The 26,305-nt window shown below is 46.4% G+C and overlaps 1 protein-coding gene across 2 annotated transcripts; it reads left to right on the top strand.

Moving 5' to 3' along the window:
• Positions 1-742: 742 nt before the first annotated feature.
• LOC125621198 (CMRF35-like molecule 5) lies at positions 743-15,066 on the top strand. 2 transcript variants are annotated; one of them, XM_048817797.2, is made up of 8 exons: positions 743-938; positions 2,887-3,027; positions 4,478-4,807; positions 5,597-5,717; positions 7,310-7,419; positions 11,351-11,403; positions 13,058-13,195; positions 13,539-15,066. In XM_048817797.2, the coding sequence occupies exons 2-8, from the start codon at positions 2,988-2,990 to the stop codon at positions 13,686-13,688; spliced, it is 942 nt and encodes a 313-aa protein (XP_048673754.1). In that variant the 5' UTR covers positions 743-938; positions 2,887-2,987; the 3' UTR covers positions 13,689-15,066. The 2 variants fall into 2 exon arrangements, with proteins under 2 accessions (XP_048673754.1, XP_048673755.1); XM_048817798.2 differs by lacking the exon at positions 13,058-13,195.
• Positions 15,067-26,305: the final 11,239 nt, after the last annotated feature.

Here is a 26,305-nt window from a genome sequence, read left to right as displayed (position 1 = left end):
AACAGCAGGTGCAGAATACCAGTGGGCCGTGCTTATAGGAATGAAATGTGATACAGGTAGGATAGACTGCCAGGTGGTATGTTCAGCACTTCTCCAATTAGAAGGGAAAACTCCTTTGTGTTCGGTTTTGTTTTGGGGTTGTTGTTCTGGTTTTGAAAAAGGAATTTTGTGGCTAATGCAGAAAGTACTGACATTGCATTTCACACAACCACACTACTTCCCGCTAACAGATAAAGCCCTAGATTTCTAGAACTCGATATTTTTCCTGTGGAATTTGAGTTCCTTCTTTGGTGCACCCGAATGAACTCAACATGTAATTTCTGCACTATACTAACAATCTAAGTCTCCAGTGGAGTGGATAAGTGTGACAGTCAGTACCCTTATGTTCACCATTTCTGCAAGACGATGATAATTTTTGTACAAAGTATGCTTTGCAAGGTATCATTTGCAAGCTCATAATCTGTTGATCATCAAATAAAATATGGGTGGCAACATTGTATGTAAAGTTACAAGATCCTACTGCATAACATTCCTGAGACATGTTCCAAGTTCTCCCAGACAAAAGGCAAATTGATGCCTCAGCCAATTGTCAACAAAATCAGATGGCCTCTTCTTCTTTGGCAGGAAGAAGGAGGTGAGTGAGAAATCTACATTTTGACAAACAAACAGCTGGGGTTTCCTGTCTCCTCAGACCTTCTGTTTCCTGAATCTCAGCTGAAGATGAATTCTTGTGAAACAGAAATGGCTATAAGAGGAGAAGGCAAATGCTCCAAAGGTTTTCTTCCTCCCTTTCTCTCTGCTAACAGCATCAACAATACCCGAAGAATAAGGAAAGAAGCACTGGACAGGAGGAGAGGTCCTGGATGAAAGGCATCCAGCCAGTAAGACTTAAAAAGCATGTGATGAGAGAAAGCTTTGCTTTGAATTCATTTAGCCTGGTAAGTTAGGTATTAGTTGCATTTTACCTTTTATTTCTTTGTAACCAATGCTGATTTTTATGTCTCGTTACTTGTGATCATTAAGATCTTTCCTTCTGTAGTCAATAAACATGTTTTTCTAAATCAGTATGTTTGGACTGAAGCATTTGGGAAACTCCATTTGGGATGACAGGATTTGTGCATAGCATTTTCTACCGATAAATGATGGACTTTATATGAGCTTGTATTGTCCAGGAGAGTGCTGGGAAGTGCAAGACACATTCTGGGGGAAAGTCTGGGCCTGGGAGTTTGCTGGTGTTTCCCTGTAGTGTAATTCATGAGTGGCTGGCATAGCACTCATATAATATACCTGAGAGTGATTTTCATGCTGGAGGCTGGGTTTGAGCAAACCAGGAGCAGTTGCTCTCACAGTGAAGCAATTTAAAAGGTGCCCCAGGCTGGAGAATTGAGGGAACACGGCAGTTCAGGTTGTACCTGGGGAACGTCACAGTAAGGGAGAATTTTCATAAGGACAGTTGATGTGCAGGGCTGCAACTAGATTATTAACCCAGCATTGGGTGAGAGTTATAAGGGAATGATGATGACATACAGCTGGAGTTCTAGTACACGTAGGTGTACAGGAATTGGGCAGTGTCCATTTAAATAGCGGGGAGACCTCACATGGGTCTCCCTGACTTCTATAACAGAAGTGTATATCTAGCTCGGTGTTGTATATAGTTAGTAAACATATGGTTGTTTGGAACCCAACTGTGTTCATGCGGTTTCCTCTTACTTTTAATGTTGTGTTGAGAGCAAAGACAACAGCGAGACACTAATACTATTGTGGTTAAAGCGGTTTAAGTAGAGTCAGTCCCTCGACTGTGTTATCTACCTTTGGTTACAGAGCAGGAGACTGAGATGTTCCTGTACAATATCATTACGATGAAGTTCTGAACACTTTAGATACAGGGAGAGATACACCAAGAGAGAGGGTCAGGAAATTATCCCCCTGCACAAACGAACAATGATGCAAAACCAGAAATTCTCATTTTTGTTGACATTTTTCATGTTTTCACCAAAATAAAGGCCCCAAACATTCAGCTTCTGAATGTAGAAAATTTCAATATTTTTATGAAAACCCAAACAATTGTGATGAAAACGGAAATGTATGGAAAAAATTCTTTCCCCTCAAAAAGCCATTTTCCATCAACAAAGCTTTTTGATAGAAGATTTATGACCATTCTGTCTCTGCAGATACTCCTCCCTTCCTTGATAGGTGGGCCCCATCTCTCCTGTTTCTCAGAGCAGCATCCCACAGTTGAGAAAGCTGAAGCCCTCCTGGCGACACCATGTGCGCAGCCAGGTATTCACCTCCACTCACTTCTCACATTCTAATCACTAGGCAAATCTGATAAATGGTCTGCTGGAGTATAAGTGAAAGCAGAGTCCAGCCCATTAAGAATATAGCAGAGACAGCTTATTTTTAGTGGTGGTGTTGACTTTTAGTACATTTGCCTTCTCCCTATATTGAGTCTGATCCTACTAGGTCTAAGCAGTCTCTGCAATGGGTGCCTTCAACTCCCACAGACTAACAGGAATTGAAGGTGCTGATGCTTAGCACCCCACAGGATCAGACGCATATGTTTAGGTTTCTTGGGGGTTATTAAATCTAAAACCATCCACCCACTTTGTATCTCATTTTAGGCATTGGATAGCCCTGGAAACTTGTGCTTTGAGGGCACTTTGAGATGTTCCATTCTGGGAGAGGTGCAGGAGTTAAGAATTAGACTTTGACTGGACTGTGAAACAGAAACATCACACAGATCTGGTTTTCCCTGAATAAATGCGGTTGAAATGACACATTCTAAAAAAGCCACCCCCACAGAATGAGACCATTCAGCTGCCACGAGTTTAGGAGGAAATGAAACTGTAAAGAGAAAGGAAGTCTGAAATGAAATCCATTTGTCAGTACATTTTAGATTCGAAAAAACACAGAACCCTGCCTTCATTGAGACCACACCGGATACGCTGATAGTCCACATTCTGCTGTCTGAAGAAAGAACCAGGACCATGAGGAGTTTCCTTGTCCGGGCTTGGATTCTTTTGCCAGGTGAGACAGGATTCTTTAGGTCAATAGAAATAGACCCAGGAGGCAGATCTGCTCCTGTTGGAGCAATAGGAGCTGTGGCTGCTAATCATTTCTGCCCTCAGGTCCTCCACCCAAGTGCCTGATGTTAAGCACAGGTTTGAACAGATAACAGGAGAGAATGTCCTAGTTTAAAGCCAACCTGCAGGAATTCCCATGGCCCTGGAGAAAATGTCCTACATAAAAGCCAAAACATTTCAATGCTGCAGTGGGTTGAAGTGGTTTGGAAGATCTCACCAGGGACCTTAGTACTACAGTTTTTCCTTTAAGATAAGGGGAGGAATTAGACTCCCCCAAGTCTAATAATTGTACCCTTCCCTGCCACCGATGGCTCTGGAGGATTGTCCTCTAACTTCCCTTAACACATTTTCCTCTCCTCCCTCAACCCCCATGCGGCAAGTTGGTTTGAGAAGGAATTTCACTGCAATCAAGTGCTCTGCAGATGATAGTAACGTCCCCAGTGCAGTCACTTCCAAGTGGGATGCAGACCAGTTATGCACCTATTTTTTGTTTGCTTGCTTTTTAAATAGTATTGTGAGGTTGGGTTTTCAATGTCACACGTGACGCAGGAGAACAAGTGGCACTGAAAGGCACTGGGACTTGGGCTCCTAAGTCACTTAGACACAGCTGACAAACCTGACCAATGCAGTGAGTATTTCTATCTGAAAAGCCACAAAAGGAGAACAAATGCCATGATTTTTTGCGGCAGGGGAGGGCAGGGGGGAGATGAGAAGCAAAACAGTGTTAACAAACATACAGATATCACTTTTCACAGAAACAGACTTCCTAGCTGGCAAGTCTTAAAAAAAGTAACCAAACAAGCAAAAGAAACAACAACAAAAGACAAGAACATGCAAAGCACCTGATTTGTTTCTATTCTATCTAGGTCCAGTAAAGAATAGAGACAACTGTATATTATTTTTATTATTGAGTCTGCAATAAAAACCTACCTAAATGAATTACAATGATTTGCACATGGCTATGTAAATATTTATTTGATTTTCCTAAAGTTAATTAACTACTTTAGGGAAACGTGTCAGAATGGCCCCCCACAAGAATTGGTGGCTGCATTCTGAGGCCACCAAAACATTTCTTGTGAAACAGACCCACACAACACCCCTGTGAGGCAGGAAAGCACTATTATCCCCAAGGGAACTGAAGCAGAGAGAGGTGAAGGAACTTGCCCAGTGTCACACAAAGAGTCTGTGGAGGACTGGGGACTTGGACCCAGATCTTCTAAGGCCCAGGCTATCAGCTTTCACCACCTTAGATCCACCACAAAGCAGCTGTCTCCTTCCACACAGGAATATCCAGGCACAAAAGGTTGATCTGGCTAACTAGTTCTGAAGTGTGTCTCTTTGTCACTTGTTTTTGCTCAGCAGGAAAGCAATGAAAGCAATTCTGTCTTTTGCAGGCTGTTGGGCTCTGACCGGCCCTAGGGAGGTGAGCGGCCCCGTGGGAGGGTCGGTGTCTGTGCAGTGTCAATACAATGAGGCTTACCAGAACTATAAGAAATACTGGTGCAGAGGAGAAATGTGGATATCCTGCTCCGTAGCTGTTCAGACCAACAGTTCAGAGGCAGAGGTGGCAGGGGACAGAGTCTCCATCCAAGACGATCAGACGCAGTGCACGTTCACTGTGACCATGGAGAGCCTGGCACTGGGCGACCAGGATGTTTACTGGTGCGGGATAGAGAAGAGCGGCTTTGACGGCATGGTCGCTGTCAATGTGTGTGTTTTCCCAGGTAAGTCCTTCAAGGGTGTGATGTGTTGTGCCAGTCACCCAGCACCTGCTGCTGCTAAGCTAGGAGTCAGCGCCCTGGCACACCAGCTTGTCTGCCCGGCCAGCACACTCCTGAGGACTCTGCCAGTTGAAACCTCGCCTGGCCAGTAACAATCAGTGAACCGCAATTCCCGAGTTCCCAGAGTCTCCCTGGCTAGAGGGACAGTTTATTTGACTCAGTGTGCTGATTCCCATGTTCCTATCTCAATGGAGTGGGGAAGAATATGGACTGAGATAGAGGTACAGAGGGAAGGGGAGGAGAAGCCAGGGCCTATCTGCTCACTTGTTGGCTAATAATGCAGGATGAGGCATTTAAACACCATGTGCTCATGTCAGAATAGTTCTGTCTCATTTCCTTCCTCTGCTGCCACCACTGATCCCTGCAGAGGAAGCCAAGTCTCGCTCACTCTCCCCAGTCCCTCAATATTGTTGGAGTTCCCCCCCAAACCTCTTCCACTTAGCCCCCCAAGAACTCAGTCCAACTCCAGTCTCGTCCCTCAGGTTCCTTTATTTGGCATACTGCAAAGCTACGTTATCTCACTGGGGGCCACCAGCGGTTCAAGTAGGATACAGAATTACAGCTACTGTGTTAAAACAACACCACACTCCCTTTCTCCGCTTGCAATGGCCTAGCTAATACACACGTCAAGGGGCTTTAATAGCCCAGCCACCATGAAGGCAGGTGCCGTCTTAAACAGGAAATGGATAAACAAGGGCGTGGTGATCCAGCTCTGTCTGCTGTCATTTGCAGCTGTTCCTACCTCACCGCCAACGACACCAGAAAAGGACCTGACCGTTGCCACCTCCCCATGGACTGTTCCTGAAGTGGAAAAATCCACCTCCGCCTTTTACAGTAGTGATGCTCCTGCCGGGTGAGTGCCCAAACTCATGCTAGAGGCACTGTGAGGTCTCCTTTCCCCAAGCTCCATGGCAGGTTTGGGGTCTCTACACAGCCCTCCGAAGTCAGGGCTACAATCCTTACAGATGCCAAGGCTTTAAGTCAAACTCAGGCAGCATGTAGGAGCCTAGAACTCACAGGTGACGGCGAGATTTTTAGCTGAGTTTACAAGTTGAGGTAGGGTCATTTATCATCCAAGTCAGGGCCAGACAGTTCTGCTGCTATACAGTCCTTCCGGTCCTGCAAACTATTTTCTGCCCTGCAAGGTGAATTCCATTGCATTATACTGTATCAAGCCCACACTTGCAAACAAAAAGAAAGCAAAAAACACCCCCCACCCACACTCACCACTCTTCCAGCCTGATGTGGTCCAATTTTAAAGAGCTAGCGCTGCATTTCCCCTCACATCTGACATGCAGGACTCTTGCTATTTCTATTGGGCTTTCCAGTCAGGCAGGGAGATGTACTGAACATGTCAATCACATGACAGAATATCTGAAATTTCCATCTTGAAGTTGTTGTCCATTGTTTCCTTCACACTGCGGCAGAAGCAGTTGACAAACCCCAGCACTGGAAGGGGTGTGTGTGACACTGCATTCTGTACGATTGTGTCTAACTTTTTAATCAGAAAAGCCAAAAATTCATGGCAAAAGATGCAGTGCAAGTCTCTAAGAGAATAACAACATCGAGCACTTTTCCTCCACAGATCTCCAGGCACTTTACAAAGGAGGTCAGTATCATTAACACCATTTTACAGATGGGGAAACGGAGGCACAAGAGGTGACATGACTTGCTCAGGGTCAGCCAGCAGGCCAGTTGCAGAGCCAGGAATAGAACCCAGGTCTCCTGATGCTGGGTCCAAAGCTCTAACCACTAGGTAACACTGCCATCCCTAAGCAGAACAGGGGTTTTACCCTAGCTCAGATGAAAATAGTCTAACAGTTTTAACCTGATCATTTAATTAAGTACATTTAATCAATAAAAAGAGTTTGTTTTTGAAGTGCCAACCACAGAGGCCCTGTTAGGGTCACTAGAATCGTGCCCATTGCTGTCGCACTCTGTAGGTTTTTGTTGAGATCAGACCTTTGTTAGGCACTATGCTGAGGCCAGCAAACTCATGTCTCTGGTCACCTGGGCCTAGATTCTCAGATGTATTTAGGTGCTTAACTCTCATTGAGGGCAGGGAGAGTGAGACATCTAAATGTCTTTAAAGACCTAGGCCCTAGTACACATTTAAACCTCGCTGTGCAAAGAGGAAAGCTAGGCCTGCTAGTTAGATTGCCAAATTTTCCTTTGCAGAATGGTTTCTGTTTATTCAGTTGGATGCTGAAATCCAGCGTAGCAAGTTGTTAGCCTCAGCTCTGCAACTGACTCAATGTGCTACTTTGAAGCAAGTCACTGTACTTGTGCCACAGTTTCCCATCTGTAAAAAACAGATAGGGGTTGCCTAATACTTACCCACCCCTTCAAACAACTTGAGAGGGGAGCAAGGTATATGTCTAGTCTTTATATAACAAAGTGTGACCGTTAAGGGTAGAAATAAACATTCTCTTCTCCTTCGCCTAGTATACCAAACCTCGTCCTCCATATCCTGATCCCATCCGTCCTGCTGGTTCTATCTTTGATTGTGTTCATTGCTGTAAAGTTTAGAAGAGCATCACAGAGGAGGAGCAAAGGTAAAAATTCTCTGATCAATTTTGCTACTAAGTGTCACTTCATTCTCCGGATGGTACAGCCCAATTATTTTGCTTCCTTCCTAAGGACCATATTGTTCCTGTCCCCAAAATAACAGCACAAGACAGACACTCTCTAAATTCACCCCACGTACTTCGTCAGTTACTCCATGCAGCAGGTTGCATGGCTGTACAAACTGGTAGATCCCCACAGCTCACCCAGCCCCCGCTATCACACATCCCCAGCCACAGTGACGGAGCAGGTACCTAGCTCAGGCTAGATACAGGAGCTGGCTAGTTAAAAAGCAAACAAACCAGTTGTTTCTGACCATGTAGAAATCAGCTGTTTAAATAAGATTCATTAACACTCAGCAATAGAAACAAATTCCCCTTGATTACCTGATTTCATCAGCTGCTCCTAAGAACTGCTCCTCTGGCCTATAGTGATTCCCAGCTTTTCCTGCAAAGCTGTCTACCCCACAAGCCCCATGCTGCCTCAGGTTCTGGTAATCCTGTGACTTCCAATCAGCTGCAGCTGGGCTTGCCAGGTTCTGATGGGTACTAATAACAGCGAAATAGCTGACAAAGTCTTTTCCTCCGTCACCTCAGCCAGAGGGCGTGCAATCACTGCCTCAGCAAAAAGAACCGAACCAACGCCGGGGCCGCTGCTGCATGAGAAAGCTGCACCAGTTTAACTTAAATTGGGTCAAGACATGATTTAGCTAAACTGGAGCAAAGTCTCTGTAGACATTTATTTTATTATTTATTTATAAGGCTGCTGGTGTGTGGAGACCGTGGCCTATTATGCTGGCAACTATTGTCACAGAGTTTCCTGGTCCTCCCCTGTCTATCAGAACCCATCTGTTGTCCCGCGTCTTCTACTTAGTTTGTAAGCTCTTTGGGTCTCTTTGTTCTGTGTTTGTACAGCACCTAGCACAACGGGGGTCCTCAGCCATGACTGGTGCTCCTAGACCCTATGATAATACAAGTAACACAATCATAGAACTGGATGGGACCTTGAGAGGTCATCTAGTCCAGTCCCCTGCACTCAAGGCAGGACTAAGTATTATCTGGACCATCCCTGGCAGGTGTTTGTCTGACCTGCTCTTAAAAATCTCCAATGATGGAGACTCCACAACCTCCCTAGGCAATTTATTCCAGTACTTAATCACCTTGATAGTTCAGAAGTTTTTTCTATTGTACAACCTAAACCTCCCTTGCTGCAATTTAAGCCCATTGCTTCTTGTCCTATCCTCAGAGGTTAAGAACAACAATTTTTCTTCCTCCTTCTTGTACCAACATTTTACATGAAAACTGTTATCGTGTCCCCTCTCAGTCTTCTCTTTTCCAGACTAAACAAACCCAATTTTTTCAATCTTCCCTCATAGGTCATGTTTTCTAAACTTTTCATCATTTTTGTCGCTCTTCTCTGGACTCTCTCCAATTTGTCCACATGATCATCCTTCCTGAAATGTGGCATCAAGAACTGGACACAATATTCCAGTCAAGGCGTAATCAGCATGGAGTAGAGCAAAAGAATTACTTCTCATGTCTTGCTTACAACACTCCTGCTAATACATCCCAGAATGATGTTTGCTTTTTTTGCAACAGCGTTACACTGTTGACTCATATTTGGCTCGTGGTCCACTATGACCCTCAGATCCCTTTCCACAGTACTCCTTCCTAGACAGTCATTTCCCATTTTGTATATGTGCAACTTCTTGTTCCTTCCTAAGTGGAGTACTTTGCATTTGTCCTTATTGAATTTCATCCTATTTACTTCAGACCATTTCTCCAGTTTGTCTAGATCATTTTGAATTTTAATTCTATCCCCCAAAGCACTTGCAGCCCCTCCCAGCTTGGTATCGTCTGCAAACTTTCTAAGTGTACTCCGTATGCCATTATCTAAATCACTGATAAAGATATTAAACAGAACCAGACCCAGAACTGATCCCTGTGGGACCCCACTCGTTATGCCCTTCCAGCATGACTGCGAACCACTGATAACTACTCTCTGGAAATGGTTTTCCAATCAGTTTTGCACCCACCTTAGAGTAGCTCCATCTAGGTTGCATTTCCTTAGTTTGTTTATGAGAAGGTCATGTGAAACAGTATTAAAAGCTTTACTAAAGTCAAGATATACTACATCTACTGCTTCCCCCGATACACAAGGCTTGTTTCCCTGTTAAAGAAAGCTATCAGGTTGGCTTGACACTATTTGTTTTTGATAAAATCATGCTGTTACTTATCACCTTACTATCTTCTAGATGTTTGCAAATTGATTGCTTAATTACTTGCTCCATTATCTTTCTGGGTACTTTCCACTGAATTTTCCACTGTATTTTCCACTGCATGCATCCAATGAAGTGAGCTGTAGCTCATGAAAGCTTATGCTCAAATAAATTTGTTAGTCTCTAAGGTGCCACAAGTACTCCCTTTCTTTTTGCGAATACAGACTAACACGGCTGCTACTCTGAAACCTGTCCTTTCTGGGTACAGAAGTTAAGCTGACTGTCTGTAATTCCTTGGGTTGTCCTTATTTCCCTTCTTATAGATTGGCATGATATTTGCCCTTTTCTAGTCTTCTGGAATCTCTCCTGTCTTCCACGACTTTTCAAAGATAATCGCTAATGGCTCAGATATCTCCTCGGTCAGCTCCTTGAGTATTCTAGAATGTATTTCATCAGGCTCTGGTGACTTGAAGACATCTAATTTGTCCAAGTAATTTTTAACTTGTTCTTTCCCTGTTTTAGTCTCTTCTGATCCTACCTCATTTTCACTGGCATTCACTGTTAGACGTCCAATCAGCACCAACCTTCTTGGTGAAAACCGAAACAAAGAAGTCATTAAGCACCTATGCCTTTTCCACAATGATTTATTTATTTCAGTTTAAGAGTGGCTTATATAGATTTAGTTTAAGCCAGTTTCGTATTCACTTCAGCTAAACTGAAGCAAGTCGTTCTCATACTGAAATACGAGTCTACCCAGAGTTCTGCCCTTGTTTATCTAAATTGGGTTTTGACCTGATTTACTTTAAACTGGGGCAATTTTTGCATGTAAATGAAGCCTAGAACACCACATTTTTTGGACAATTCTAATCTTCCCGCTCAACTTCAGCTGAGCTGCAGCCACACTGTACTGTTAGCCCCCTATGTGGGGGTACAGCTACAGGGTTCTCTTTTTCTCTAATTCTGGGAAGAGATCAGCAGGAACGCTGCAGCAGCCAGTTAGAGACAGAGAAATATTACTGACCTTTCAGCCCCCAACTGTAGCTCTCTGTCTTTCATTTGCATGCTGCATGAAAAAGGAATTCTCAAAGCAGAAAGGTCCAGATCCTCAAAGGAATTTAGGTTTCTAACAAATTAGGAGCCTAAATAACTTCAAGGCTCTGAGCCAAACTGCTAATCCTTAAAAGGGAAACTGTCCCCAGAGACTTGGAGATCTCTAAAAAGACACTGGGGATGTATCTCCTTGCCAGACACATCCACAGGGCCCTAACCTCATGGTGTTGGTGATGAGAGGCTCATGGGAGCAGGAGCATAGCCCACCAAGGAGCTGACGCTACTGCTTTCCCTGGGCGCTGCAAAGCACTACGGATCTGTGCACCACTTGCAGAGCTGATCCTGAGGGCTGGGTCTGTGTTTGGCCTTGAAAGCTGATCTGGTTCATTTAGATCTAAAAAGCTGGGTCCACTTTGACACAGGATGGTCCCCCAGTGAATTACCTAAACACACAGTCCAATGGTTGACAAATTCCTTTGCAAAAGCTCCCAGATGGAGATAGTAGTAACACTTGGTCCTAGGAAGGCTTTGCTTCCCTGACATTGCATCTAGGGCGCAGGATACTACTGCAACAAGTGACTTAGAAAGGCCTAGCCATAAATAAAAATAGCTTTACATCAGCTTGATACATTTCCTGTTTCTGATTATTTCAGCCCTTGAGGACAAACCAGGACAAAAGGATAAGAACTTCTATCTCTATAACAAGGTAAGATAGGCTCTCGGGTAGGTGCTCAGATACAGTGGTGATTAGCTCAGTACAATAACATATACAGGATAGAATAGAAGATTGTCAGTGGCTCTCTGAGTTTAGAGTATTTCACACATTACTGAACCCCTGAAAAGGTGACACACCTTCACCATTCACTCAGTGCTACTAAGTCCTAGGAAAGTTATAACGTCATAGCCGAGTCAATCTACACTAGCGCAGAAGGTGTCTGTCTCCCTCTAGTGGCTGGTTCGCATTAGAAATTAAGCACATGCTACCCCTACCAGCTAAGGCAGTTACTATTGTAGCTTAGTGTGACGCTTTCCGGCGGCACCCACGATTGTGGGGGCACCTCGCTACCCCTTGCCCTTAGCATGAGGAAGCCCTGTCTGTGCCTGTCGTGGGTCAGCTCCCCAGCTCCACCAGCCACAGGCAACATAAGCCCTCCCCTCTAGGCCCCACAGGCCTCACTGTTCTGCTACAGGTTAGCGGTAGGTACATCCCAAACCTTGAACCCTCCAAGCATCTCCCTGGAGTGTCCAGCCCCTAATTTGCTGGAGACTTGTGCTCACAGATTCAACACTTCCAAACAGCAACACACCCCAGCTGGCCAGTTCCACCTCAGGTCACTGCTCCACTGAACAAACAGTGTTTAGAGAAGTTTATTTAACAAAGCAGAGAAATTCAAGGAACAGCAAGCTGAGGTATTGGAAACAAATGGTTTCCCATAAAACAAAATCCTAACGCATTCTAGAGCCTAGACTTAATGAACAAGCTCCTCTCATGTCCTGTAGAGTGTTGCTCACCCTAAATCTGTACAGTGCCTTACAACCAGGTTGGCCGTGTTCCCCTTTCATGAGCCAAGCACGCTGTCAGTTTGCCTCCCAGGTGAAGGATCCACCATGTCACTTTGTACTCTAAGAGACAACCCTTTATCTTTATTCATAAACAGGACACTCCCCTCCCCCGGCTGTTTGTTTATTCAGGTAGATTTCCTCGCTGGTAGACTTCACAGTCCCTCAGTCCTCCCCAGCTCTGGGTGTAAATAGGCAGACAGTGTGCAGCATACGATACACAGTATCCAAATGGGCAGACAGGGAGAGAGGTGTGTGTTACTTCCTGCCTGCAAGGAACATCTCCGAGGTATCTCACCTGCTGGTGACCTGTCTTAATTCCAAGCCCTTATGAACGTAATTTCTGTGTAGATACATAACTCCTTCAATACTATCCACACGCACATTGTGCAATGATTGAGGACCAATGGGCAACTGGGGCTCGGCAGAGACGGCACATGCCACCCGTCGGTGAACTATGTATATATCTGACCCAGGGGATCTTTGTAAACCCTCTGCACCCCTGGTGCCCTCTGGAAGTTGGCACCAGAGTTCCTTGGGTCACACTCACCTCATAGAGACTTGTGCTTTTAACAGGAAATTCCCAGCCCTGCTGATTAACCAGTGTGGAGGGGGAGGGGTCATTATTTAGACTCAGACAGCAAGGGTGCCATTTTTAACATGGCTGCAGCTTAGGGCAGTACAGGGAAGGAGTCACTTCCTGCCAACCCCACCCCTTTAGCTCCTCAGTGTGGCATTTTGGTAAGAGGGGTCCCTTAGAGTTTCCTGTTAGCTCTGAGCACCTCCCATGCCTGTTTTAGAATCTTGGGCACACCCTTCCCTTCAGTGCATCAGATCCTGCTGCCACAGGCCAGATGGCAATCTATATGAACAAGCAGCACCTGCCCTGCTCAGCCGATCCGGCGTCCAACTATGAAAACATCCCTCTGAGGAATCAGGTAGGAAGAAAACCCAGTGACAGCATACTGCTGCTGGAGGGTGTACTCCCCGATTCTGAAACTCCCTGCTTCCAGGCCTGGAGGACACTGTTCCAAAAGGGCATCTGCACCAATTCAGGGCAAAACTTTCCCTCTTCCTCTTTCTTACCACTAACCAGCCCCTTTCACCAGCAGCAACTCGTGAACCCTTCAGCAAGGCACAACCTAATTAAAGCCAGGGGTCACTTGGAAGAATCAGCTGTGGTTTGCAAATGTTCTCGTCTTCTGCCTGGACCTGCTCCAAGTTACTCCATCTCCTCTTCTTGTAGTTTCTTCTCTCTGATTCATGGTGTCTTTATTTCAGGTTTCAGGAGGGAGAGAAGCAGTTTCTTCTGGCCCAGAGCACTGCTCAGCCACAGATCAGGAAGACACCTACGTCAATATGTGCCCAATCACACCCCGTCCCCCCATGATTTGTCGTCAAGCAAAGTGTGGGAGAAAAGCTGCAGGCTGAAGCCCTTCCTACTTACAGGATATTTAACAGTTCGTCCTTATTTTCCTACTGTCCCATGAAAGCTTCCAGACGGGCATTCTCTCTGCCCTGCTTCTGCTGAGCAATCTGCCAACAGCAAGATGTGGTGGGGAGGTCCCACTTCCAGCATGACTGTCTTCAGAAATGTACTGGGGGGCAACAGCTACTACAAAATGCTTCTCTTTTCCAGGACATCAGCTTGAAATAGCACAAAGGCTTGGTGGCTCAGGTTCCTGGAGGGCTGGAGGTATTCCTCTGGTGCTTGTTGTGGCATCTCTCTGCTCCAATGCCAAATAATTGCTGTCAAGGTTCCTTCCCCACTCTGAACTCCAGGGTACAGATGTGGGGACCTGCATGAAAACCCGCTAAGCTTATTTTTACCAGTTTAGGTTAAAACTTCCCCAAGGTACAAACTATTTTACCTTTTGCCCTTGGACTTTATTGCTGCCACCACCAAGTGTCTAACAGATATTTAACCGGGAAAGAGCCCGCTTGGAAACGTCTTTCCCCCCAAAATCCTCCCCAAACCCTACACCCCCTTTCCTGGGGAAGGCTTGATAAAAATCCTCATCAATTTGCATAGGTGAACACAGACCCAAACCCTTGGATCTTAAGAACAATGAAAAAGCAATCAGGTTCTTAAAAGAAGAATTTTAATTGAAGAAAAAAAGTAAAAGAATCACCTCTGTAAAATCAGGATGGTAAATACCTTACAGGGTAGTCAGATTCAAAACATAGAGAATCCCTCTAAGCAAAACCTTAAGTTACAAAAAAACACAAAAACAGGAATCTACATTCCATTCAGTACAACTTATTTTCTCAGCCATTTAAACAAAACAGAATCTAACACATCTCTAGCTAGATTACTTACTAAGTTCTAAGACTCTATTCCTGTTCTGTTCCCGGCAAAAGCATCACACAGACAGAGAGAACCCTTTGTTTCTCCCCCCCCCCTCCAGCTTTGAAAGTATCTTGTCTCCTCATTGGTCATTTTGGTCAGGTGCCAGCGAGGTTATCCTAGCTTCTTAATCCTTTACAGGTGAAAGGGTTTTTCCTCTGGCCAGGAGGGATTTAAAGGTGTTTACCCTTCCCTTTATATTTATGACACGCCCCCCAAATCACAGATAGGGTGAAACTCTGGCTGTGATTTCTTCCTGGAGCACTAGGGGAAAACAGAGTTAATAAGACACATGCACCTCTAAATATACTACCAAGTATATAAAGACTAACAATATTTGTCACATCTCAAGGATGATTTTAACCAGTTGATTCTGGGAAACTTTCAAGGGAGAGGGCATCAGCCACTTTGTTAGAAGCTGAGATGTGTTGGATGTTGAAATCAAAATCTTGGAGAGCTAAACTCCACTGAATACGTTTTTTGTTATTTCCCGTGGCAGTATGAAGCCACTGTAGCGCAGCATGGTCGGTTTGCAGGTGGAAACGCCGTCCCCAAACATATGGGCGTAGCTTTTCCAGAGCGTAGACAATGGCGTAACATTCTTTTTCACTGACTGACCAGTTGCTCTCCCTCTGACAGCTTCTTGCTGAGAAACACTACAGGGTGGAATTCTTGATCCGGTCCTTCCTGCATTAAAACTGATCCCACACCACGCTCGGATGCATCTGTGGTTACTAGGAACGGTTTGTCAAAGTCTGGGGCCCTTAGCACAGGGTCAGACATGAGTGTCGCTTTAAGCTGGTTAAAGGCCTTCTGACAGTCTTCAGTCCACTGAACAGCATTTGGCTGTTTCTTTTTGGTTAGGTCTGTCAGTGGGGTGGCATTTTGGCTGTATTGAGGTACAAATCGCCTGTAATATCCGGCCAAGCCAAAGAAGGATTGGACCTGTTTCTTTGACTTTGGGACAGGCCACTTTTGGATAGCATCCTCTTTGGCCTGTAGGGGGTTGATAGTTCCTTGACCCACCTGGTGTCCAAGGTAAGTCACTCTGTTTAGGCCTATTTGACACTTCTTAGCCTTAACAGTTAGTCCTGCCTCCCTTATGCGCTCAAAGACTTTTTGTAGATGTTCCAGGTGTTCTGCCCAGGAATCTGAAAATATGGCCACATCGTCAAGGTAGATGACTGCATATTCTCCTAATCCCGCTAGGAGACCATCTACAAGTCTTTGGAAGGTGGTGCGTGCATCCCTCAGCCCGAAAGGGAGTACATTAAATTCATACAGCCCGACATGTGTGGTGAAGGCTGACTTTTCCTTGGCGGATTCATCTAGCGGTACCTGCCAGTACCCCTTGGTTAAATCCAAGGTAGAGATGAACTGGGCCCGTCCCAGTTTCTCTAATAGTTCATCTGTGCATGGCATTGGATAGTTGTCTGGGCGAGTTACAGCATTTAGCTTATGGTAGTCCACGCAAAAATGTATCTTCCCATCTGGTTTGGAAACTAGAACCACTGGAGATGCCCATGCACTGCCAGAGGGGCGGATTACCCCCATCTGTAGCATATCCTGGATCTCCCATTCTATAGCAGTTTTAGCTTGAGGAGACACCTGGTAAGGTTGGACTTTAATTGGGTGAGCATTACCTGTGTCAATGGAGTGGTATGCCCATTCAGTCAGTCCTGGGGCGGCTGAGAACGTTGGCGCATAGCTAGTGCACAGCTCCTTGATCTGCTGTCACTGCATACGCCCAACGGTCATGGAGAGGTTCACCTCTTCCACACCACCAGCACATTTCCCTTCGTAGTAGACACCTTCAGGCCACTCAGCGTCATCTCCTCCCTGGGCTGTAAACTGACAAACCTTTAATTCTCTGGAATAAAAGGGCTTTAGAGAATTAATATGGTACACCTTAGGCTTTCGGTTGGAGGTGGGGAACGCTATGAGATAATTAACAGCTCCCAGGTGCTCCTGGACCATGAATGGCCCCTCCCATGACACTTCCATTTTATGGGCCTGGAGCGTCTTTAAGACCATGACCTGGTCCCCTACTTTGAAGGAAAGCTCTCTGGCATGTTTATCATACCAGGCTTTTTGCTCTTTTTGAGCATCCTTTAGGTTTTCTTTAGCAAGGGCTAAAGAGGGTTTTGTAGGTTGGTTACAAAGTCCAGAATGTTAGTTCCTGGAGAAGGTGTAAACCCCTCCCATTGCTGCTTCACCAACTGTAATGGCCCCTTAACCTCGCGGCCATATACCAGTTCAAATGGTGAAAACCCTAAACTGGGATGTGGTACAGCTCTGTAGGCAAAGTGCAACTGCTGCAACACTAGGTCCCAATCATTGGAGTGCTCATTTACGAATTTACGTATCATGGCCCCCAAAGTCCCATTACATTTTTCCACCAGGCCATTTGTTTGATGATGGTAAGGGGTGGCAACCAAGTGATTCACCCCTTGAGCTTCCCAAAGGCTTTCCATAGTTCCTGCCAGGAAATTAGTTCCTGCATCTGTGAGGATGTCGGAGGGCCAACCTACCCTGGCAAAAATGTCTGCCTGGCACACACTTTTAGCCCTGGTGTTGCTTGGAGCTACTGCTTCCGGCCATCGGGTGGCAAAATCCATGAAAGTCAGTATGTACTGCTTTCCTCTGGGTGTCTTTTTCGGAAAAGGACCCAGAATATCCACAGCTACTCGCTGAAATGGAACTTCAATGATGGGGAGTGGCTGGAGAGGGGCTTTGACCTGGTCTTGGCGTTTTCCCACTCTTTGGCATACCTCACAAGACCGGACATAGGTAGAAACATCCTTGCTCATTCCCTCCCAGTGGAATGACCTCCCCAAACGGTCTTTGGTCCTGTTCACCCCAGCATGGCCACTAGGATGATCGTGGGCTAAGCTCAAGAGCTTGGCCCGGTACTTAGTTGGAACTACCAACTGTCTCTGAGGATGCCAGTCTTCCTGGTGTCCACCAGAAAGAGTTTCCTTGTATAAAAGTCCTCTTTCTACAACAAACCTGGATCGATTAGAAGAGCTGAGAGGTGGTGGGTTGCTCCGTGTCACCATCCAAGCTCTCTGGAGGCTTTCATCTGCTTCCTATTTGGTCTGGAACTGTTCCCTTGATGCTGGACACATCAGTTCCTCATTGGATTGTGGACCTAGGCTTGGTCCCTCTGGAAGCGATGTAGGGGATGGGGCTGTTTCCACTGACTGTGAACTGCTCTCCGCTGGTGCACTATGTTGGGGTTCAGGCTCCAGCTGAGCCTCTGGTGTAGGGTTATCGGCTGCTGCTCGTGCAGGTTCGGTGGGGCCTTCTGGTGTTGGGGTTGCAGGTACTGGTTTCAGTGCTGGCAATGGGTCTGGTGCTGGTTGTTCCGCCGGTTCTGGTTCTGGGACTGGCTCTGTCTGCGTCTCTGGGACTGGATCCACTACTGCTATTGCAGATGTTGGCCTGGGGTCCGGGTCCATCACCTCTGACCGGGTCCTGGTAGAAGTTTCCGGAACAGAGCTAGGTGTGACGGCTTGCTTAGCCTGGCTGCGGTTGACCATTCCCACCCTCTTGGCTAGCTTCACATGATTGGCCAAGTCTTCTCCCAACAGCATGGGGATGGGATAATCATCATAGACTGCAAAAGTCCACGTTTCTGACCAGCCCTTGTACTGGACAGGCAACATGGCTGTAGGCAATTTGCAAGAGTTGGACTTGAAGGGTTGAATTGTCACTTGGATCTCTGGGTTGATTAAATTGGGGTCCTGGAGATCTAGACATTGTTTCAGGACAAGGGAGTGCAGTGAAGGATGCTCATGGGTTAAAGCCCAGCACTGGGACTCAAGAGATCTGGGTGCTATGCCCAAGGTGACCAAGACAGCCAAAGGTGACCTTTCTGGGCTTCAGTTTCCATCATGAAAAATAGATAGAACACTTCCCTACCTCACAGGTGTGGAGGTAGGCTAAATTCCCTCCGGTTTGTGAAGAGCAGTGAGATCCTCAGAAGCTGCTTAGAGGAGAAGATAGCACAGTACTGCTCTTGCTAAGCTGCAGGGTCAAGGTTTTGAAAGATGAAATGGTGACAACTCCAGGCTCCCACGCTTGGGCAGAAGCTCCCACCTGCTCCTATTTGCTCAAAGGAATGAACCTCACACTTCTTCTGGGTTCGGTGTGGAGGTCCATAGCCTCCTCTCACCTTTAGGCTCCATTCAGTGAGAAGTCAGGCCCCCATCCTGCACCCACTGCTGTCAAACAGGAGTTTTGTCGATGCTTATGACGGGAGCAGGCCCCAGGCAGATGCAGAGCTTGCACTGCTGCTGGGTCCCTAGAGCAACACAACTTGTAGACAAAAGCTAAGTAAATTCAGCCCCCTGCTTAGTGCAAAAGCAGGTGCAATGAACCAAAACCACCCATCTGACCACAAAAAAAACAGATTAAAAGCAGGAAAGGGCAGCAGCTGAGAGATAAGGAACGAGGCACCGAGTTCTCCGGATTTCACTTTGGACCCTTAGAGCAGAATGAGGGACCCACACCATAACACAGAACTAGTGAGATTCTCCTGCTGGAAGCATTTTGCAGCCTGAAGAGGTGATATGCTGCTGCTTTAACACATTTCCCCCTTTAGCCCGCAAAACCCTGTATATCCCTGGGATGTGGGTGCTAGAGACAGGAGGGGGTGAGGAACTGGGGAATTTATTCCTTTGCTTTCCCAGGAGAAAAGGCACTGAGTTTATTAAAAGGAAGCAGATTCAAAGCACGTTGCAAACCAGAAAACTTGGGCGGCAGTTCATGACAAAACATGACATTAACATGTAACATGAGTAAAGTTAAGCATGTGTATAAGTCTCTGCAGGATCAGGGCCTCCATTTCTTAAATGTTACTACCAGCCATCCCCCAATTCTGGCATCATACAGCAAACACCCCGTGAGAACAGGCCAGGCTGGGCGAGGGCAGTATGGAGAAGCACATGTCAGGAAATAGCCAAGACTGCTACTCTACCCCACAGCCTGTCCCCAGCACACGCAACCCTGGGATACAGTGTTCAAATAGCAGCCACCCACCACCATTTCCTGATGTGCAAGATTGAGTTGAAGAGAAACCAGCAAAAATAGCAACATTCAAAAGTTCACTAAGTGCATCATGGGGTTATTTTGTTTCCAGTCCTATGACTTCCCATAGCCCTGGTGCTGTCATACCAGTTATTACTTCATAAAAAAGCAGCTGAATTTCGCTCAAACTGACAACACAACCACAAGGACTAAAATAGCAGCCACCTCACACCCTTCTGCACATACTGTACACACCTTCCTGGAAGGAAACAGAGTCCTGATCTCCCAGCTATTTCTTCATTTCAGTACTGGACAACATGACTTGGGCTATCAGTGTAGAATGCAAGTGTGACTGCAAGGATATGCCTGCACCTTCTAATGCCCAGAAGCAGGATTGTTTGGGGAGAGAGAGTCACTTGCAGTGAGTGTCCTACTGAGAACCAGAGCAATAAGGAGGATCCTGATAAGGAGTTAGCTGCTGTTTCCAGGTGAGCCTGAAATGGACACTGTGTGTGAGTGGAAATGCAAGGAATTAAGTTCCCCCTTCAGGTTCTTCTTGCTTCTGGGATTGGTGGGTATTATTAGGAAGGAGATTTCGAGGACTTCAGGAAATAGGGCATGTAAGTCCCATTAAAAGATTTAAAAACTGGCTAAATGATAGATATTGAAGCATAATTATTGGCAAAGGCTCACTGTGATGGGTTCCCCTCCCTCGGGGTGCCACCTGGATCTGGGGTACCACTGAGCCCCCCAACCCACCAGCCTGGGCTCCCACCCACCCACCCTGTAATGCTGTGACAAGCTGCAGACACGCTCCCGGTCTCACACTTTCACCAGCACACAGGTAGGGACACACCCAGCTGCAGCTTCACACAGATGCTGAGATCAGCTGTACATGGGAAGGCTCAGCTAAGGAACTGCCCAGTTACTCAAGTGCACACCCCCTTTGAAAGGTAAACCCAAAATTATACTGTCTTGCACTGCACAGGGAACTGTACAGCATAAGATCATGAAATTCACCCCCTTCCTCAATGTGGAGAGGAATATACACAGCTTTCTGCCTTAAATTTTGATTTCCACACACACACTGGTTTTTGGTAAAGCAAAAGCAGACTTTTTAATGGCAAAAGATAGATTTTAAGTGATTATAAGGGATAGCAAACAGATCAAAGCAGATTACCTAGCAAATAAAACAGAAATGCAGTCTAAGATTACTATGCTAAAGAAATCAGATAGGAGTAGCAAATTCTCACCCTATTTGTTGGTTTAGGCAGCTTGCAGAGATTCTTGAGGGCAAGCTGCACTTGCTTGTAGCTTAAAACCCCAGTTATACCTTTCACAGGCTAGAAATCTGTCTAGCCTGGGTTCAGCCCTTCTCCCCCAGTTCAGCCCTTGTTTCTCAGGTGTTTCCAGCAATCTTCTTGGGCGGGGGGGCAGTGAAGATGAACCACGATGATGTCACTCCCCTGCCTTAAATAACTTTTGCATATGGCAGGAATCCTTTGTTTCCAACTTTTAGTTCCCACACCTTTCAGTGGAAAAACATTAATATTCTATGACGGAGCCCAGTATCAGGTGACTTGGTCACATGTGGAGGTCTTTAATCTAGCGGTCAAAGGCTTGATGAGATCCAATGGCTGGAAGTTGAACCTAGACAAATTGAACTTGGAAATAAGATACAGATTTGCAACAGTGATGATAATCAACTATTGGAACAACCTACTCATTGGAGTAAGGGCTTTAAACCAGAACGGATCTCCCTCTAAAACGGTGGCTCTCAACCTTTCCAGACTACTGTACCTCTGCCAGAGTCTGATTTGTCTTGCATACCCCAAGTTACACCTCATTTAAAAACTGCTCTCTTACAAAATCAGACATAAAAATACAAAAGTATCACAGCCCCACTACTCCTGAAAAATTGCTGACTTTCTCATTTTTACCATATAGTTATAAAATAAATCAATTGGAATATAAATATTGTACTTACATTTCAGCGTATAGTAAATAGAGCAGTATAAACAAGTCATTGTCTGCATGAAATTTTAGTTTTTATGGACTTCGCCAGTGCTTTTCATGTAGCCTGTTGTAAAATTAGGCAAATATCTAGATGAGTTGATGTACCCCCCTGGACAGCCTTTGCATAACTCCATAGGTACATAGACCCCTGGTTGAGAACCACTGCTCAAAAAAGCATGTTCTCATTCAACCAGAAGTTACTTGGCTGGATGCAGGAATCCTGGGTGAAATCCTCTTGCCTGTGCTGTGCAAAAGCTCAGAGCAGATGATCCCCATGGTCCTTTCTGAATTCAAAATGTATGTATTGGTAAGATTCTTATCTTACTTACATAGGTGTAAATCTGGACTCCACTTTTAAAAGGAGTAAATGTGGAGAACCGGGAAACATCTGATTTATTGTGGGGAAAGAATATGTGTGGCTCAGTTTCATCTCTTACCTTTTCTTGTTACCTGCTGGATACAAAGGGGTTCATTTCTTTTGTGGAAAAGGACAAACAAAGCCGTGTCTGGAGGAGGGGGAGAATCACTAAAAAGGAATCAGAGTAGCAGCCATGTTAGTCTGTATCTGCAAAAAGAAAAGGAGTCCTTGTGGCACCTTAGAGACGAACAAATTTATTTGAGCACAAGCTTTCAAAGTGAGCTGTAGTGTCAGGGCTGCCGGGCTCGGGCTCAGCCGGGGGGCGGTGGAAGGGGAGCGCTGGGGTGGTGGAGGGGGGCGGGTGTCTGGACCGGCAGATCTGCTGTAACCCGGGCTCGGCGCAGCGCCCGGCCCGGAGCTGCGAGGGGCCGGAGGGCGGGCGCTGCCCCCAGCTACGCACTGGCCCTCCAGCCCCTCCGCAGCTCCCTGCAGGGTCCTTTGCTCTGCGCCGACCGGCCCCTGCCCAGCCCCGCAGCGCCCGCGCCAGACAGCAGCTAATCACCCCGCCTCTGAGACCCCCAGGCCCGGCCCCTCGCTCCCCAGTGGCTGCGTGAGCCGGAGCGAGGGCAGAGGGCATCCCCAGGCAGCGGCGGGACACCTCCCTGACAGGTGGGGGCGAGGGGGAGAGGAGGAGAAGGGCTGGAAGAGGGGGAGAGGAGGAGAAGGGCTGGAAGAGGGGGAGAGAAGTGGGGCCCAAGGGTGTGGAAGGCCCTTGGCAGAACCACCAGAAGAGCAGGAGCTGCCAGACTCCATACCCGTCCCCCTGCACTATAGATATCGGTACCCCAAATATTTGGGGGGGATGGGCGCAGTCAACAGCAGCGGGGACCTCCGTTCAGTTTCATGCTGGAAATTTATTTTTGCCACTTCTTGACAGATCGAACCGAAACTTGCCCCGAGTAACTGGAATGTAGATCAAGACCCTGAGGCCTTCAAGTGCCGCTGGCTCATTGTTTAAACTCACATTCAAGGGACAGTGCTGGGGGCAAAGGGTGAGATTTTGGTACACCAGTAGTTTTCATTTGGGCTCAGAGTTGGGGCTGTTGAGTCGGGATGAAATATACTTGAGAAGATTCGTTCCTTTCTATGTGGGCAGTGTAAGGTCGATGGTGTCCTGAAATATCCCTTCCCTTGATTTTCAGCTGCTTGCGGTTTCCAAGGGCAGTGACAGGCAACTAATTCTCTGTCCCTTGGTTTCTGGAAGGAAGGTTTTTATTCTGAACATTTTCAATTTTTTTGACAATATTTTTTCTCATGTGATTAGATGAAGCCAGAGTCATGTGGTCTTTTGTTTAAATAACTGAGCTGGGATGTATCACTAGCCTATTAAATTAATGGAGAGAGTGATGCTGGCCCAGCGAACAATGGAGTCTGCAGATGGACCGACCTCATTTAAAGCACACCAAACGAGTATGTACATTCATGATCTTGCAAAGTTAGCCACACAAGTTAGCCAGAAGTCAAGGGAGATAATGTGCTTAGTCCTCAGGAGCAATCCATCCTAGGAAATGTTACAGCTGGCAGCAAACAAGAGCAAGGACTGTGATGTGGGCCAAGATTAAGCGTGAAGGTTCTGAGACAGCAGGAGACTCATTAATGATCAGACTTATGCCAAACATTTCAGGTTAGGTTGATTTGTGGAGCAGACTAGATCTCTGTTTTTCTCTACAGCTGTTTCTTATGCAATTCAGACTGAAATGACACCACAAGGAACAAAGCAGCCAGATGTGTCTTCTCCAACAAAGGCTGAATCCAGTTTCTCCCCTACCGCACACACCACTCCTACACGGCGGGTGCCATTACTCCTGTCCCTTGTCGCTCTGGTCACTTCTCCCAATGCCCTAGCAAGATCCATCTCTAGAGGCACAAAGAATAGTGACATCGTTGGTGATAACGTCCCACAGAAAAAACAAATGTTGCTTTTATCAGCAAGAACCTGCAGGTCCAGAGAGGCTGGATTCATATGTAGGAAAATGGCAATTCTAGATGCAGAGTAGCACTGGACAGGGACTGTCTGGGTCCAGTCACATCAGACTGTATAACAGGATGAATGAATCCCCAAGTAGGTGCTGTGGTTCTCTATAAGGGCAGGGTGCCGAGGCTCTGTGTGTTGCATCTTCCACCGTGAAACTCGTGCACATCTGCAGCCTAAGAGCAGCGCCGGAATGTTTTATTGGGAGGAGTCTGGTCAAATTGACAGAGCTTTAAAGTTTCTATTGAATTTCAACTGCATAGATTCCAACCCATCATCATCTGTTTCCTGCTCCTGGTCTTATTGAAGGGTCTCCTCCTCCTGTGCATCGTCTGTGTGCTGATCTGGATGAGCGTACGCTACAGGAGGAGTCCCAGGGAGATGGTGCCAGACAGACAGACAAGGTGAGAGCATCTAACACTCCCACTACGGGGTGACACGTCCATGGGAATGTTCTCAGTCTTCTCTTGAACACCAAGGGCTCAATTATAGCTTTCCTGTGAGCAGAGTAAGGGGCAGTGAGTTGTTGCATGGCCCTTGGAGCACCCTGGGAGACAGATCATGACTGCTCAAGTTACAATGTCCCTTCCATTCTCCCCCCTGCTTGCTTCATAGGTGGAGCAAACCTCCAGATCGGCTCAGCTACACTGCCAGGTCCATTGTGGAGGTGGAGCCAATGATCCACCCATTCCCCAACCTTTAGCTTCGACCTGTCCGGTGCTCTGCTGAGTCTGCTTCCAATCCCGCATGGATCCCTATGTTGCACCCCCTTATGGCCCCCTGGTGTACTAGCAGGGCCATAATTTGACCTCAACCTTTACATAGGAGTGTGATGAGTCTGTGTGTGAATAGGGAGACATCCTCGCTGCTCTATAGCCCTGATCAGGAATTCATAAAACCAGACTCACCCCATGATGGCTATGAACAAAAAGCTCCCAGCATGAAGTGTTTCTCCTCCAGTCACTGGGGGTGTCCTTGTTTTCGTTGCAGCTCATGAACTGCCTCTTTGCTAGCTCTTAGAAATGGATCGGAACCGGCAGACGGAGGATTCATTTTCCAGCTTTGCACAGAGTATCCCACACCATGGGCCTGATTTTCTTCTCCTGTCAAGTGAAACTATTGCCCTCACGTTCTCCAAGGATGAAGTCTGCCAGAGCTGTCTGTCTCGATGGTTTCCAGGCCCAGGTACCTAGGTTCTTATCAGGGGGTTGGAGAGCCCAGGGCCAAATTCATGCCTGGTTTAAGCAAGTGAACTCCACTGAAGTCCCAGAACCAAACACAAGGTCAGAGCCAGCAGTGACAGAGGCTGCCCCTGAGTCAGCTGGGCTCTACATAGTCACAGTGACCTGAGATGAAAAGCGGGAGCTGCCACCAGGTGTGCTCCAGAAGGGATCCTGTACCTGGAATTCCCTTGATTCGGATCCTCCCAGATCTGTTGACACTGCAAAGGCCATCTCATTTTCCAAGCTTCTGGGGAGCTGGGCTGTACTAAGAACTGGGATTTGTGCATCGAGGCACGGGGTCACGCTAATGGAATAACATTTTTTCCTAAAGCGAAGCCATTTATGAAAGAAAACAGACGCAACTGCAGAGGGAGACAGACGTCCACACAGCTTGAGTCCCAGCTTGCCTGCTTGCTTACCCAGCTCCACACCCTCTCTGGGACAACGTACAGTTCACACAGACCCCTACTGGGTGAATGATGGAACTGCAAGCACACATATAATTGTCGAATATTCTTGTTAACCCCTTCCTAGATTTGGGGAAGCTGCTGTGTTTATTTTTGTTTGTACTGTTTGTATTTTTAGTTTATGGCAAATGCACCTGGAGCCCTGGATAGAATTTTTAATGTTTTAGTTAAGTAAATGAATAGGTACAATATTTTACATTAAATTACTATAACAAATGTTTAGTATCTAAGGTGCCACAAGTACTCCTTTTCTTTTTGCGAATACAGACTAACACGGCTGTTACTCTGAAATATAACATTACAGTGACCAAAATTGTCACACATTGAATTGTAGTCCATGTCCGTCTGTTCTGAGCAACAGCATGAAACAATGAACAAAGCATGAACGGACAGTAGCCTTGTAAATATGTAAAAGACATAGCTAGTAGAAAAGAGATAGTAGGATAGTAGGCAACATGTGATTGCTTGCAGCACGTGTACAGCTCATGATCAAGACAGGGATTGGGTACAAAAATAAGTGGACCAATCACAGAGTGTGTGATCTGATCTATTAACCAGTAGTATTAAATGTAAG

The sequence above is a fragment of the Caretta caretta genome, chromosome 14 (assembly GCF_965140235.1).
Source record: "Caretta caretta isolate rCarCar2 chromosome 14, rCarCar1.hap1, whole genome shotgun sequence".
NCBI classification, from domain to species: domain Eukaryota; kingdom Metazoa; phylum Chordata; order Testudines; family Cheloniidae; genus Caretta; species Caretta caretta.
This window is presented reverse-complemented; position numbering and strand designations above follow the sequence as displayed.

What these genes read in the sequence shown, in the direction of transcription:
- LOC125621198 (XM_048817797.2), top strand. Translation starts at nt 2,988, where the DNA reads ATGAGGAGTTTCCTTGTCCGGGCTTGGATTCTTTTGCCAG. An exon ending in GGCTTGGATTCTTTTGCCAG is followed by an intron (nt 3,028 to 4,477) that starts GTGAGACAGGAT and finishes TGTCTTTTGCAG; the next exon opens with GCTGTTGGGCTCTGACCGGC. An exon ending in ACTTCTATCTCTATAACAAG is followed by an intron (nt 11,404 to 13,057) that starts GTAAGATAGGCT and finishes TGCCTGTTTTAG; the next exon opens with AATCTTGGGCACACCCTTCC.